Source organism: Sturnira hondurensis, unplaced genomic scaffold (assembly GCF_014824575.4).
Source record: "Sturnira hondurensis isolate 20B ecotype Veracruz unplaced genomic scaffold, ASM1482457v3 Scaffold0010128, whole genome shotgun sequence".
NCBI lineage: Eukaryota > Metazoa > Chordata > Mammalia > Chiroptera > Phyllostomidae > Sturnira > Sturnira hondurensis.
The window spans coordinates 15281785-15295945 of NW_028082759.1; the positions used below are offsets into that span (position 1 = coordinate 15281785).

Consider the following 14161-nt stretch of genomic DNA (forward strand, 5'->3'; position numbering starts at 1 on the left):
AGCACAATCCCTTCCTCCAAAGTAGTGCAAACAAAAGAACACTTCTGGATACTGCCAAATCATCCATTAAAATCACTGTTTTAGGCCACACACACACACACACAAAAGCCCTTGGGGCAATTAAATAAATAAAAAAATAAATCTGAGAGGAGGTTCTGGGTCTCAGGTAGCACGTAGCAATTATTTGAGCAACAACAACAAAACAAAAACTGTTGCCTCCAGATGAGCCCGTTCATCATGGGGACACTACAGGCCTGACCTGCTAAAGCCGGGTCAGCAGTTCTGCGGTGACAGCAACTGCCCCCGCCCCACCCCGCCGCACCGTCCTCTCTAATGGAAGTGTTCACAGCTTACGGCGCCTGGCAGGGATCACGACATGGACACACTGTGACTTAAGGTGAAACTAAAAATGTACAGGGTGAGAAAATGTCCCTTATCTTGCTTTTTTTTTAAAGAGGAAACTGTAACCAAAAAAAAAAAAAAAAGGTCTGACCTATTCCTGACAAGAAAGCACATCTGCAGGAAAAGGCCAGGCCTCCCCACCCCCCTCCTTCAGCTGCTGGCAGCCAACAGGTTTTTTCTTTGGCCGAGTACTGGGTCCACTGAGAACCACATGACCTTTCCAACCTTGAGTTTCTTATGTAGAAAGAGTCTGAGAGTGAAACTTCTGTATGATACCATAACAGTAGGCAAGTGTTGTTATACATTTGTCCAAACCTACATACCATGCATACCACTGTAAACTGTGGACGTGGAGTGGTTATGATGAGTCAGGGGAGGTTCATCAGTTGTCACAAATGGACCACACTAGGAGGGGAATAGCAATGGTGGGGGAAGCTGGGCACATGTGGCAGCAGGGGGTATACGGGGGACCTCTGTACTTTCTACTCCATGTTGTTGTGAGCTTAAAAGTGCTCTGAAAGAATCAAAGTTTTATCAAAAGTGAGGGGGCTGAGGCCAGCTCCCTCGGAGCACTCCTGAGACGTATGGTGGTGATGAGTGTAAGATACTTAGCTCCGTCCTGTGTACCAAGGTGCCTCACAAAAGTCTGCTTTCCATGTAGCCAATCATTGTTTTAGTTCCCCTTCTGCTTTATTACATCTTCCTCTGTTCAAAATAATCTTGGAGGGAAGCATGACTGTGCCTTCCACCATCTGCTGCCAGGGGAGGCGGGACTTGCCTGCACAGGCGTGCTGCCGCAGGTAGGCCCGTAAGGTGCCTCACCCTGGGCTTTTACCCTGAGGTCCAGGCCCTCCCCATCCCCCTCGGGAAGCTGCTGGAAGCACCGAGCACTGGTTGGATGTGATGACTCAGGCTGCTTGACTTCAAAGTGCTGCTTTGTGGTGGCATCTGTGAGCCCTGAGCTGTAGCAATGGAATGTGACAGTTTCCTCCACATCCTGAACCCACCTTCAGTATTCCCTGTTGCACAGAGTTTAAGATCTGCTGAGATGCCAAAGAGGAAATGAAGTGTAGACTTGGACTTTGGTGGGGGGGGGGGAGATGAAGGGCATGAGGGATTATAAAAATAAAAAGTTCGAAACATACTCACCTTGCACACAGTGAACACTCAATAAACATTAAACAGCAATAATACTTCAGCTAGTAAACAAATGAATGTGGCCAGAGAGCCCTTCGCCTGCGGACTGGGTGAAGCTGTCATCACAGAATGGCTGCGTGAGACTTCACAGCTTTTTAAAGGGTACCCCCAATTTTTCACTCTACATCCTTCTTAGTATGGCTTTATTTGTGGTTCATTATAGTAAATAGTCAATATTTCATTTAGAATTCCTTTAGTACTTGTAATTTTTTTTGAAGGAAAAGAATGTCAACATTTAGTCTATTCTTTACAAGTCAATATTGAATTGTCACATACATTAAGTGAAGCTATGATAATAAAAGCTTTAATTTACTTAAAATCTACTGTGTGTAGACACTCCATTTCATGCTTTACTTATAGCTATGTTTAAATCATGACAGCATCCTTGTAGCTCTTACTACCCTTATTTAATGCGTAAGGAAAGTATCATTTAGACAGACGGAAGGAGACACAGGGTGGTTATGCCTCGTTATTCAGACTGAAGTCTGAATCATTACGTGGCCAATAGTGTTTCTCTAATAATAGCCCTCCAAACTAGGAGATTCTTCTCCATGAATATGTCTAATCTGCCGTCCAAATCTGCTTCTGGCATTAATAGAATCCAGGGCTGACTGCTGGCTTGGATAAGGAGCCGGTGCGATTTCAGAGGCACAGCCTCGCACCGTGCTCTTGATTGCCCTGGGCCGGGACCCCTGTTTCTTCTCCCGGGTGCTGAACCCCGGCGGGCGTTCTCACCTGCCTGGGTCGTGAAGGCCGTGGGCGAACACCTCCGGGGGCTGGTTGGTGCTGTTGAAGTGCGGGTTGCTGCGCGGGATGGAATAGGGCACGCTGCACACGTCCGTGTCCACGTCCAGGCGCAGCACTGACCCTGTAAAGTCGCTGAGAAACGGGAGGACGACATAAGTGCTTTCGCTTTTGTCACATGCGTCACCTAAGCCAAATGTGGAGAGGCTGCTCTGCAGATCGCCCCCCTTTCTGAGACATGATTATTCAAGTTCCAAATCACCGATGGGGAGGGCAGCAGGGCCGCACGGGGCGGCGGCACAGGACAGGGTGCTGCTTGCTTCCCAGGGCTGCCTGCGCACCACCCAGCACGAGTCAGCACGCCTGGCCTGGCGCCTTGCAAAACTGTGCCAGCCACGTGCTACCCAATGCCTGCTTCTCCGGGTTCCAAGTGCAGACACCGAGAACCAAAGCAAGGCCTTTAACCACGGCGACACAGCGCAAAGACTGCCCCGCGCTCACTGGCTCTGATCCTTTCTCCGGGCACTTAAGACATGTTAACATCAAGTGGAACCTGCTTTTTGTTTTCTGTTTTTCACCTCAACCCGTCCATTTCTTCCATGTCATCCAGTGTAATCATCCCGTCGCCAAGAATGATGTAAAGAAAGCCGTCGGGGCCGAACAGCAGCTGCCCTCCCAGGTGCTTCCTGTGCAGCTCTGCCACCTCGAGAAACACCCGGGCGGTTCTCGCGTCCACTTGATGGGGGTTTTTCCTGCGTGGTGCGGAGGAAACAGTAAGACGACTGTTAGAGCCTGCGGCGAATCCCCTGGAAAGTAGAGTGTGCACCTAGGGAAGCGAACACCTGGCCTGTAAAGAGGAAACACGTTCTTGAAGTGGGGCTAATAAAAAGTGACCCCCAAATTACGTTATTTTCCAAGTTTCAGAAGTAGCACCAAGGGTGAGAGGTAACTGAGGAAAAAGTACCAAAGCTATTATTTTTCACATTTCTCTTTCAAGACCCGTGTGGAGTTTTAAGCAAGGTGGAGATTTATGGGTTTAATTATTGCCACCGTCTGGTTATCTATTTATAATTTCTAGACACACAAAAAGAAGAGATATAGAGAAAACAGGATTAAAAAATGTTTATGCCTGCATGCATTTCAGGGATACCTGGATACGGTATATTCCACGACTCGGAGAATGTGGTCGTGAGGCCCCATAGCCCACCGCTCCTGGTTGGTGGTGTAAGATACATACAGCTTTCCGTTTTTCTTGTAATTGGGGTGGAATGCAAGGCTTAGCAGTCCTCTTTCATCTCCTCCCTGCAGTCCAATGAAAAACACAAAGAATCGGGAAGTTAATTATGTTCTTTGTTGTGTTTCAACTGGAACCCCCGAAGAGTCTCTTTCTTTCTTCTGGGTCATCTTTGCCCAGACTCTTTTCTTCGCTTCCTTGCCTACTGCACAGAAAAGGATTATGAAACATTTCACTTTGCGGAACTCTTTCAGGGTCAGGGCAAGCCAGGTGCCCTGTGTGGTCACCTATGCACAGGTTGCTTCCACTACTTTTGCCGAGTGATTTGTGTACATAATTTTGGGAAGCTAGGACGACGAGTTTTAAGTGCTGGGAAGAATTCTCTGCTGGGTTACTAGGTTGCCTGTAGTCCATGGGAGACAAATAAAAAGGTTCATAATCAGCAGTCACTTCTAATCCAAGTCTCCAAAACCTAAAACGCAGTGTGGGCTGCCAACTCCCACTGTCTTGGCATTATGTTTAGAAAACAGTTAAATTGCTTGTGTAATATGTAAACCTTTGTTTTACCCCGGAGGCATCTCCATCAGTTGTCACAACGATGGTGGTCTGTTCATCATAGCGAGGTAATAAGCAGCCTTGGCCTATCTACATAGAAATGAGGTATTTTTACACGGATCCCTTCACTGCTCAGAGTGTTTCTTTATAGAAGGATAGAGAAATGGGAGGAGAGAAAAAAGCCAGGGCTGGGAGGGTGGGGAGAAATATGAGCGAGGAGAGGGGACACTAGGAAATAAAAATCCCAAACAACTTTCTTTTGTTATTGTGGGAATGTCAAAGACTGTGTACATTAGGCATGCCAAATGCTGTACCAATTAAAACATCATCATGTTCCTAAATAGAAAGGCATTTTATCTTTATTTTCTGCTAATTCAGCTTGAAGCTCAACGTGGTCTTAGCATTTGCTTTATCCCACAAGTAGTCTAGGAATTTCTGTAAGGAATCAAAATATCTAAAATTATCTAGATCACAAACTGAGGTTCATATCCTAGGAAGCCAGTGAGCACTGTGTCTGTCGTCTGATGTTACCCACAGTGGTGAAAAAAGCGACATAGAAGTCGAAGGCTGCTAGTACATCCCCTTATACACACCCTCATTAAAAACACACCTCCTACGGATAAAAGTTATGGATCGCTCCTCAGAAGCTTGGGCCGACACTGTCCAACACTGCAACCCCTCACAATTATGATCAGTACTGAGGCACTCTCATGCATCTTGTCCCCAGAACAGCGTGTTACTAGCAATGCATAAATTTCTCTGGAGTTTGTATTCTAACAAAGGCTTGAGAATTTGAAGATTTAGGCGTAAAAGCTCAGTTTTAGTAAACATTGTTGATTCCCTGGACTAAAGGAAAAAATGCTTTCAGATATGTGCCATCCGAAGGGGAAACATCCGAACCGTAAGACTACGTAAATAAGAAAGTCATCTCGAATATCCCAGAACTACCAAACCATTGTTCAAAAGTCAAACAAAAAAAATCAGCCTCTTCATTTGCATATCAGAATATGCTTAATATTAACTTTAATCAAAAGAACAATCTCATTGAAGAGTAAGGCTCTAATGACTATGATTTATGTATGAGCCTCTACCTTTCAGATTATCTTGTTATGATGAGTTTAATATCAACTTGATGTTGCTGGTTGGCTTTTAATGTTTCCATCAGGCACCTGTCTCTGGCCTTGCTGATGAGACCTTGAAAGCCAGGAGGTGTAACTGAGGTTTGGTTGGAGAAAAGCCACTGCACATTTAAACCTCCTTGACCTCGGGGAGATGAGGCCAGGGGGTGGGGCTTGGTCTGTGGTTAATTCCTCCTCCCAGTGGATTTCCCTCTAAAGCTGCAAGTGCAGGGGAAGGCCTGTGCGCCCACTTCACGAATGTTTGTGTTCCACTCTGAGAAGCTTTGGTTGAAAGTAGTTCTTTTGTAGTTTTTAATCAAATTGTCTGAAATCCAATTGGAGTTGGACAGCAAAGGTTTCAAGCTGCGTTGGTTGCCTTTAGGGAGCTAGAGATGCAGAATTCACGGACTGCAGGGAAGACTGCTGGGAATAGAGATGGGCTCAAATCCTAGGCGTCACCTATCACACGACGGAATTTGGGGACATCGTTGATATTGATGGAAGTGACAAATATGGACAGAGAATGAGACATTCGAATGACAAGAAATAAATCAAAAGAGCAATTTTAAAATGTCAATAATTGTGAAATTTGCAGGTTATCAGATTTACGTTTGTTTAATCATTACATATGATTTCATATTTTTTACTTCTATATTATTTATGTAAATGTTTAAAAATAATTTCAACCTTATAGAGAACTTATAGAGTAATATAAAGAAGTTCCATACACCCTATATCCAAATTCACTAACAGCACATTCTCCAAATATATGCTCTGTCACATGTACATATATACACATAAGTATATCCTTTTCTTTCCACCCTTTTACATTTGTTTAATCATTAAATATGAATTCATATTTTTAAGTCAATGTCCAAGTAGAAAATAGTGTTCTGGTTGGTTAAGAAACATGACTAATGACTCTTACTGTATAAATATCCTAGAGTGTCTCTTGAAATTAGCTCTTCAAATTACATGGTATAACATGACCCTGAACTGTCCAGAGACCGGAATGAGGGGTCTCCAACAGTCAGGGGATGAAAGGACTGACAGGCTCACCTCTCCGATGCAAACCTACCTTTGAGGTCTGGGTCATTTTTCCAGCTCTACATGAAGTCTGCTGATTGGCCATTGAAGGCTGAACTGTGGACCAGGGTCAGAGGCCATAGCACCAGAAACATCACCAGGCATTTGAGGTCTCAGGGGTCTGTGCGGGGTACAGCCTTACCCCCAGGCCGCTGCCCTAGCCTGAGAGCCCGACCGGCTCTCCGGGGTCTCAGAAAGTCCTTGTGCCAATGTCACCGACTCTCTCCTTACTCCTTCCCATCCTTTCCCCTCACTACATGCAGTTTATGGAAATGTCAAATCATGAAACTGCTTCTAGTGAGCATCTGGAGGGCATGAACCCTTAGGGATTAGTTCGGCCAAGCTGCCAACGGGGGGGAAAGCACGTTCATAGAATGGCAAATGGAAGATGGTTTTCAAAAAAGACACTGACTTCTAACACTATGCTCTTGAAAACTGTTAACTGACAGCCAGAATGTTCATCCTTACGCACATGCACAGCAGCGATGTGTCCAAATGTGCACCCGATCTCGGACTTTGGACTGCGTCATGCATACTGAGTGCTCTCAGCCCTTCCTGTGCTCCTGGGACTGTGATCGCCGTGGAGAACCACGGCAGCAAGTGATGTGCAAACGCATTAGGGCTTCCTCCGTGTCCAGGTCATGGTTTTTTGTTTTTGCTCTTCTAAAACTGACTGTAGCTTCCCCGGAGCATCGTCAGCTCCCATGAGAGCCTTGTTCCTTCCCCTTTGCTCAGCCTTCCCACCACTACATCAGCCTCTAGACAGCCCCACGCCGAGCACAGATGACTCTTCAAAACCAAGGAGTTGAATGATGGGAAAATAATGTCCCTATACCCTTTGGAACTTGGAGATTGAGCCACGTTTCAGAGTAAGTCATAACCACCCCCACCCCAGGGGCTCTTAGTAAGTAGTTAATTGCCATTCAATTATCATTCAGTTCTCAGGATAAACTTCACAGGGTCAACAGAAAAAAGGCAAAACCCCCAAAGAAAGAGTATTGATGACTTTAATGTAAGTACAAGTTCAGATCTAGTCTTACATTTTTGGGATATATATACTCTTCCCTGGTGGACAGATCAAAGTTCTTACCAGGTGACTAAGAACATTCCTGGTCTTTGAAGAAAACAAGGTATCTAGTACTTGAAAAGAGAAATAATCACAAAATGATTATACCACAACGTACATTATTTTTCCCCCTTTTTAGAAAAATTGCAAAGCATAGTCTTTCATTGGGATATGGTTTTGAAGAAAACACCTCCTTCACACTTTCAGTGGGGTTAAGGGCCATTTTTCCTGATTGCCGGCCTCTTTAAAATTTGCCTTAACTGGAAGCACCATTTTCCATTTTTGCACAGTTTTTCTTAGTGACCTTTTGGCAACTGATTGGCTTCCAGTTCAGTAATCTACAAAACAGCCCTATGGTATTGGGAAATCAATGAAGCGTCCTCTGAAGTGAACAATGCAGTGCTAAGTTCAAGATATTCCTTGTTCTTGCCTTGTCAAAAAAAAAAGTTTGTATTTAACATTTATTCAACAAATATTTATTGAATGCTTTGCTATGGGCTAGGCATCGTGCTTGGCGCTAGGGTTGAGACAATCAGTGGAAACCAACTCCTGCCCTTAAGAAGCTTATAGGTGGCAGCAGATGACAAAGGGCAGCTCTCAGTCCTTTTGTTCCCACCGTACTTTCTTTTGGGGGGAGGTCGAGCAATGCTACACTTTCAGACGCATGCATGGCCAAAGACAAGTATTAGAGAAAATAAATAACTATGCTGGGTAACTCTGACGCAAAGGCTAATGAGTGTATTAACATCTGAGGTTTTTCTACTTGAAATTTGGTAAGGAAAAGAAAAAAGCTTAGTTGTGTGAAAGCTCAATTACATGAGGAATTAGGCAGCGCCTTCAAACAGTCAGATTGTCTTCTAATTTATTTTATGTGCATGACACAGGCTCCTGGGCATGAGTGAAGACCCCCAGTAGAATTGTTGTCTTCTTAATAATGAAGCAGCTTCTAAGAATTACCGTAAGAACAGAGTGGTGGTAATGTTAACTCTATAAAACACATGCTTTTATTATAAGGCAAATCATCACATTTCCTTTGTTAATGTCACACATCTCTATTTTGCAGGCACACATCGGGGGACTCGGTAACCACCGTGGTCCCCTCCTTGTGCAAACCTTCACTTCTCTTAGTTTGGAACCTTTAGCTCTTCGGAAATGTGAAATAGCCTCGTTCTAGAATTGGTAGTTCAAACACAACCCCAGATTGTGTTAGTTTTCTGTCACTGCTGTAAAAAATCACCGCAAACATAGCGGCTGGAAACCATGCAAACCTATAACCTTGAAATCTGCAGGTGAGAGTCCAACATGAGTCTCGTTGGGCTACAACACAGGTGTCAGTGGAGTGGCGCTCCTTTCTGAAGGTTCCAGCGGGGGTGTCCAACCCACAGCCCGTGGGGCGCACGCAGCCCAGGATGGCTGTGAATGAGGCCCAACACAGAATTGTCAATTTATTTAAAACTTTTTTTTTGCTCATCAGTTTTCATTAGTGTCTTTCATGTGTGGCCCCAAGACAACTCTTCTTCTTCCATCGGGGCCCAGAGATGCCAAAAGGTTGGACACCCCTGCCTAGGGGACAATCCATTTCCTTTCCTTTTCCAGTTTTTGGAAACCATCTGTATTTCTTTTCTGTGTTCCCTTTACTCCATCTTCAGAGCCAGCAGCAGTGGGCTAAGTCCTCATCATATAGCACAGCTCATGCCTCTGACCTCCCCTCTCTTCCACTTTTCAGAAGCTGTGATGATGTGACACTTCCCCCAGGTCACCCAGGATAATCTCCCCGTGCCGTCTTTAGTAATCTAATTCCACCGCCACCCTCATTTCCCTTCGCCATGTAGGGTAACATGACGTACTCACAGGTTCTGGAGATTAAGATGCAGACATCTTTTGCAGAAGGTCATTATTTTGCCTGTCACTTGGCTACGTTCATCTATTTTTAAAAAAGATCCTTTCTTTATGACTTCCTTGAGCCACCTCGGCCATGGCCACAGTGAGCACCCTGAGAGAGTTGGCCAGTGAAGCTCGCCTATGAGTTTACAAGGCAATATGTAAAGAAAGGTCTGTCTTTGTAAGCTTTCGCTTCCAGGGTTGTGGGGAGGAGGCTGTCTGCTAGCGTGGGGCTGGGACACCGTCAGGGACGAACTCAGTCAAGAGCAAAGCTCATCCTGTGTTAATCGCAGGAGGCAAGAGTTCAGTGTCAGTTCTACTAACCGGAGGATATTAAGCTCACTGAAACTGTATTCTTTTGCTTTGTTCATAAGTTTTGAAACACTGTGGAGTGCTAATTTCTTCACTATCCCTGGGGAAAAGGAGAGGCATTGCTTTTTACGGGTTCCAAAAACTAGTTTGGTCTCAGGAGAGGAGGCAGTCCCCCTTGAGGATCCCCAGTTAGGTTGGGGAGTTGTTGGGTGATCTGTTTCTGGGATAGAATGAAAAATACATTTGGTCTGTAGCCCCAGTTCATGGCACACAGCTCCTAAAACCACTGGGGCTCCAGAGTGATGGGAGCATGTTTTGTTATTGGTAACGAACCCCTGCCAGCCTTACTGGAGTTTATGCTAAAAGGGGGACTCAGGTGGCTCCCTGGCAATCTTCAGGATAGAGACTGGTAATCAGAGGAACCAAAAAATGTGATTACAGGATTGGAACTTTCAGCCTCACCTCCACCCACCCCTAACCTCCTGGGAGGCGGGGAGGACTGGGGGCTGGGTTCAGTCACCAGCAGTCAGTGACTTAATCAATGATACTTATGTAGTGAAACCTCCATAAAACCCCAAGCAGTAGGGGATGGAGAGCTTCCGGGCTGGTCCATGCCTGGAGGTGCTGGAGGGGGTGGCTCATCTGGAGAGGGCATAGACACTCCCCCTCCCCCCCTGCATTGTTTCCATTCAGCTGTTCCTGAGTCATGGCCTTTAAAACATATCAGTATCAGTAGGGAAAACACTTTCCTGAGTTCTGTGAGTTGTTCCAGTGAATTCTGGAGCTCAAGGTGGGGCGCTTAAGGGAAACTCTGAGTGTGTAGTCAGCTGGCCAGAAATGTGGGCAGCCAGGGCACCCCATTTGTGGTTGGTACCTGAAGGGGTGGCAAGCTGTGGGGCTGAGCCTTTAGCCCCTGGTTAGTGTCAGAATGGTGTCGGGATTGAGCTGGAGCATTGAACATCCAATTGCTGTTGGATAACAGTTAGTGAGAGAAAAAAAATCTTATTTGGTGTCAGAAAACATTACCATCTCCCCGCTCCGACCCAGGAAAGAACACAGAGATTCCTTAGCCCATCTTCCTGTGTAGGAAGAAGGCGATCATGAATAACCGTACTGAAGTGAAAGAATATATGAAGTAATTTGGAAGTCTTCCTTTCATACCAATCCGACTTTGGAACTTAACGTTTTTGTAAAATATCTTGTGTCATTTTATTGTTCACTCTTGGCTTTTCTTACCTCCACTCTTCTCAGGGGGGGGTGAAACCAGCCTCAGAGGGCCTATGCCTTACAGTACCAGTTCTTCCCCTTCCTATTAAATTTCCTCTATTTTCCCAGACTTGGCTTTTCTTTTGGGTACATCTTTCACTTACTTGAGTCATTCTCTGGTTTCCTGACCACGGAATGCTGAGGACCAGCTCATCTCTTCAGGGGCTTTTTCTGATAATTGGTATATACCTGTCACACTCCGGTTTCCCTAAGAAAGTACATGAGATTTTCAAACGCTGGCCAGACCCAGACTCACCGTGGCTGCCCTCCTCTGACAAAGACACAGGTTCTTCTCCCCATGCAGAACTGCCAGGTGGTTCCCAGTAAGGCAGCGTTTCTAGGAAGGGTCTCATGGGGTATATAATGCCTGGTGTATAGCAACTGGTCCGTGTCAAATGTGTGTTTAGGGTTACACATTTTATCTTCTGCAGGTAGCAAATGCAAAGACTTATTCGAATAGGTACAAATGGGAGAACAGAATATATTCTAGAAGGAGACCAACTACTGGAAAGTCCCACCAGCTTTCTTCAGAGGTTCTCTTCCCTACTCTTTTCAAATGTAAACGAAATAAATCAGTCACCTGGGGTCTAGGTGACAACTTACACAGAGGAAAGATACTAGAAGTGATCGTCATCTAGATTTCCAGCTTCCCAGCTGCTGCTTATGTCATATACTAATGTTCTTTTGATGTCTCATATCTATAGGGAAAAATGTATATGCCCACTCAGTTATACACTTAAAAATGACTATGGTCACAACAGTTAATGAATGTCTGTGCATGATTTATTTTATATAAGTGATATGTTTGTCAAATCGAATTGATTTTCATACTTGCATTTTTCCTGTTTGAACTGTGGGATTTGACACATGATGCGTAGTAGTTAGCGGACTGACCTGCGTCTTTCGCCTGGTGTAGGTGATGGTTAGCGGATGTTAGAGTGAGCCTCTACTGTGCGCTGTCCGAGGAACCCAACACGGTATCAGGGGATGGCTTGAACACTAGGGACTACTTGTCTCAATATGTGGCAAGTAGTAATAATGTGGTTTTCCAGAGAGTTTTCCAAAACACCCTCTCTAAAAGATAAATGCTTCAATAAAATCAAACTGTGAAACATCTTTTAGAAATAATAAAGTAACAAAATAGTAAAATGATGAAAAGTCCAAAGTCTTCTCAAAAACAAAATCCTAGCACTAAATTTTTTTTTGAAGAAGGAAAATTTATAGAAAAATCGCCAACACATAGAGAAAGCAAAGCTCTTATGCTTGTGTGTTTAGACTTCGTGAAAATAAATGGGAGGTCTCACAAAAATGACAAGGGTATTTATGGGAACTTAAAAGAAATAAAAATGACAGCCTAAAAAGCTTTGTAACTACACTTAATTCTTCTATTACAGTGTACAGGTTTAATTCTTCTTAGACCTCAGATTCTTGAAAGTATACACCTCTTGACTAGATTGTAAAAGGGTCAATATTGGGCAGTTGTATTATTAGACGTGGCAAAATCTCACATAGGTAAATTAAGAACTAGATCAGTTCTCTCGACTGTAAGCTTCCTGAAGGCAGGGCCTCATCTTGGAGTTTCTGGCATCTTACAAAGGTTCTCGTCTACAGTAGAGACCTCGTCATAAAGGCTGGCATGCACTGAGCTCTGAGTATGTGCCAGAGAGAATGCTAAGTATTTAGCAAGCATTATCTTCTTCAACTTTATAACAACTCTAGAGTTTAATGCTATTTTATGTCCTTATTTTCTGGTAAAGGATGTGAGTATCTTGCTCAACAAGCACAACCAGAAGTGGCAGAGACGGTCTGTGATTGGAGGACAAATAATAGAAACTATTGTTCTATCGCCCCACTGCATACATCCTACATGAAGAAATGAACCAACAAAGAGTAGGTTGTCTTCCCCCATCAGTACCCATTGTTCTCAGTGAGGTTTCCAGAGCCCTACAGGGGAATGAAATGAAGCTCACAGCTGAGCCATTTTCTCTTGTGGGAGATATAATAAAGCTTATATCTGTGATGTTAACACAAAGGTTAATTTTAGTTTTAGAGCAATGTGCTAAAACACAACCTGGGGGAAAAAATCCTGACTTGTATACATTTCCATGACATAAATACTGTCTCCATGGCCAATTTCAACAGACAGTGTGATGTCACCAGTTGGTATGGGAGGTGCCAGCCGGGTGCAATGAGCTCTTCCAAGCCCATGACCACCATCGCGGAATTTCTATTCTCCTTCAAACCCCTTCGATCCTTTCCCTCCAGTTATTCTGCTTTTTTCTTTACTCTCCTGTTTTAAACTTTTTGTCATTTCCATTCTTTTCACCATGTAGCACCCAAATCTTTTTGTAAATTAATCTGGGGTTTAACTAATCACATAAACCATTAATTAAAGAAAGTAAACATGAAATTTCGAAAGGGTATCTCCTACCAGATTTTTCGACGAAACATACATAAAGCCTAGCATACCACTAAAAAATAGAGCAGAACAAGCCTTTCAAGGAGTTCACTTGGCTATTGAATGGGGGAGAGAGGCAAATGAAAACTCCTTGGTAAATATCCTTCCTCTTCCACAGAAGGTTGCTCAGATAAGAAAGTCACTCTGTAAATTCCCATGTGGTATTTGTATTGAAATTATAGCTACTACAACAGAGACGTAAGAGCCATCCTTAAATTCCAATGATCAATCATACAAGATTTTGGAAGGGAATGTGACTTGGAGGTAGAGAATATGCAGCCTTACATTTTAATCAGATAAAGAATGCATTTAAATTATGTAGGAAGTATTATTATCTCACTGCCTACCATCCAAAGAACTTTTGGACTTCAGAAAATTGCAGGCATGGAAAGGCATGTTTATACTTATATTTAGCATCAGGCTCAACACATAGTTTTGGTAAAGATCTGTCTGTGTCTCTTCAGGAGGTTAAGATGGTATATGTTACCAGTGGCTTATTAATGAATGATTTGTAAGCCTTGAGATGATCCGAATTTTTACTTTAGAGTTGAAACATGCATATTTGGCCATGGTAGGGATATTACTTTCTTTTCAGTTAAAAATATATATGGTGTTTTTATACTCTCAAGTTAAACCTAAGTAATATCTTTAGAAAACAAAGAAAAGGTGTCGTGGAAACGACCCCAACACTTGTGTTCTCTAATAATACCGATGGCAAGTCACAAGTCACTCTCCCAAACCAAAACAAACTCTATGTAAAAACGCACTTCCAAGATCTGGATATTCATTCTTAATATTGGCAAACAGTTGTGACAATTACCGCAGAACAATATCTATACATA

At 43.8% G+C, this 14161-nt stretch overlaps 1 protein-coding gene across 1 annotated transcript in view; it reads right to left on the reverse strand.

Annotated features, from left to right (window-relative positions):
* HHIP (hedgehog interacting protein) overlaps window positions 1-14161 on the reverse strand; it is an 84929-nt gene that overhangs the window by 25824 nt on the left and 44944 nt on the right. The window contains exons 5-7 of the mRNA XM_037058462.1: window positions 3494-3645; window positions 2922-3095; window positions 2335-2478 (exon numbers count right to left, since the gene is read on the reverse strand). Coding sequence (XP_036914357.1) covers window positions 2335-2478; window positions 2922-3095; window positions 3494-3645 — 470 coding nt within the window. The remainder of the gene's footprint in view (window positions 1-2334; window positions 2479-2921; window positions 3096-3493; window positions 3646-14161) is intronic.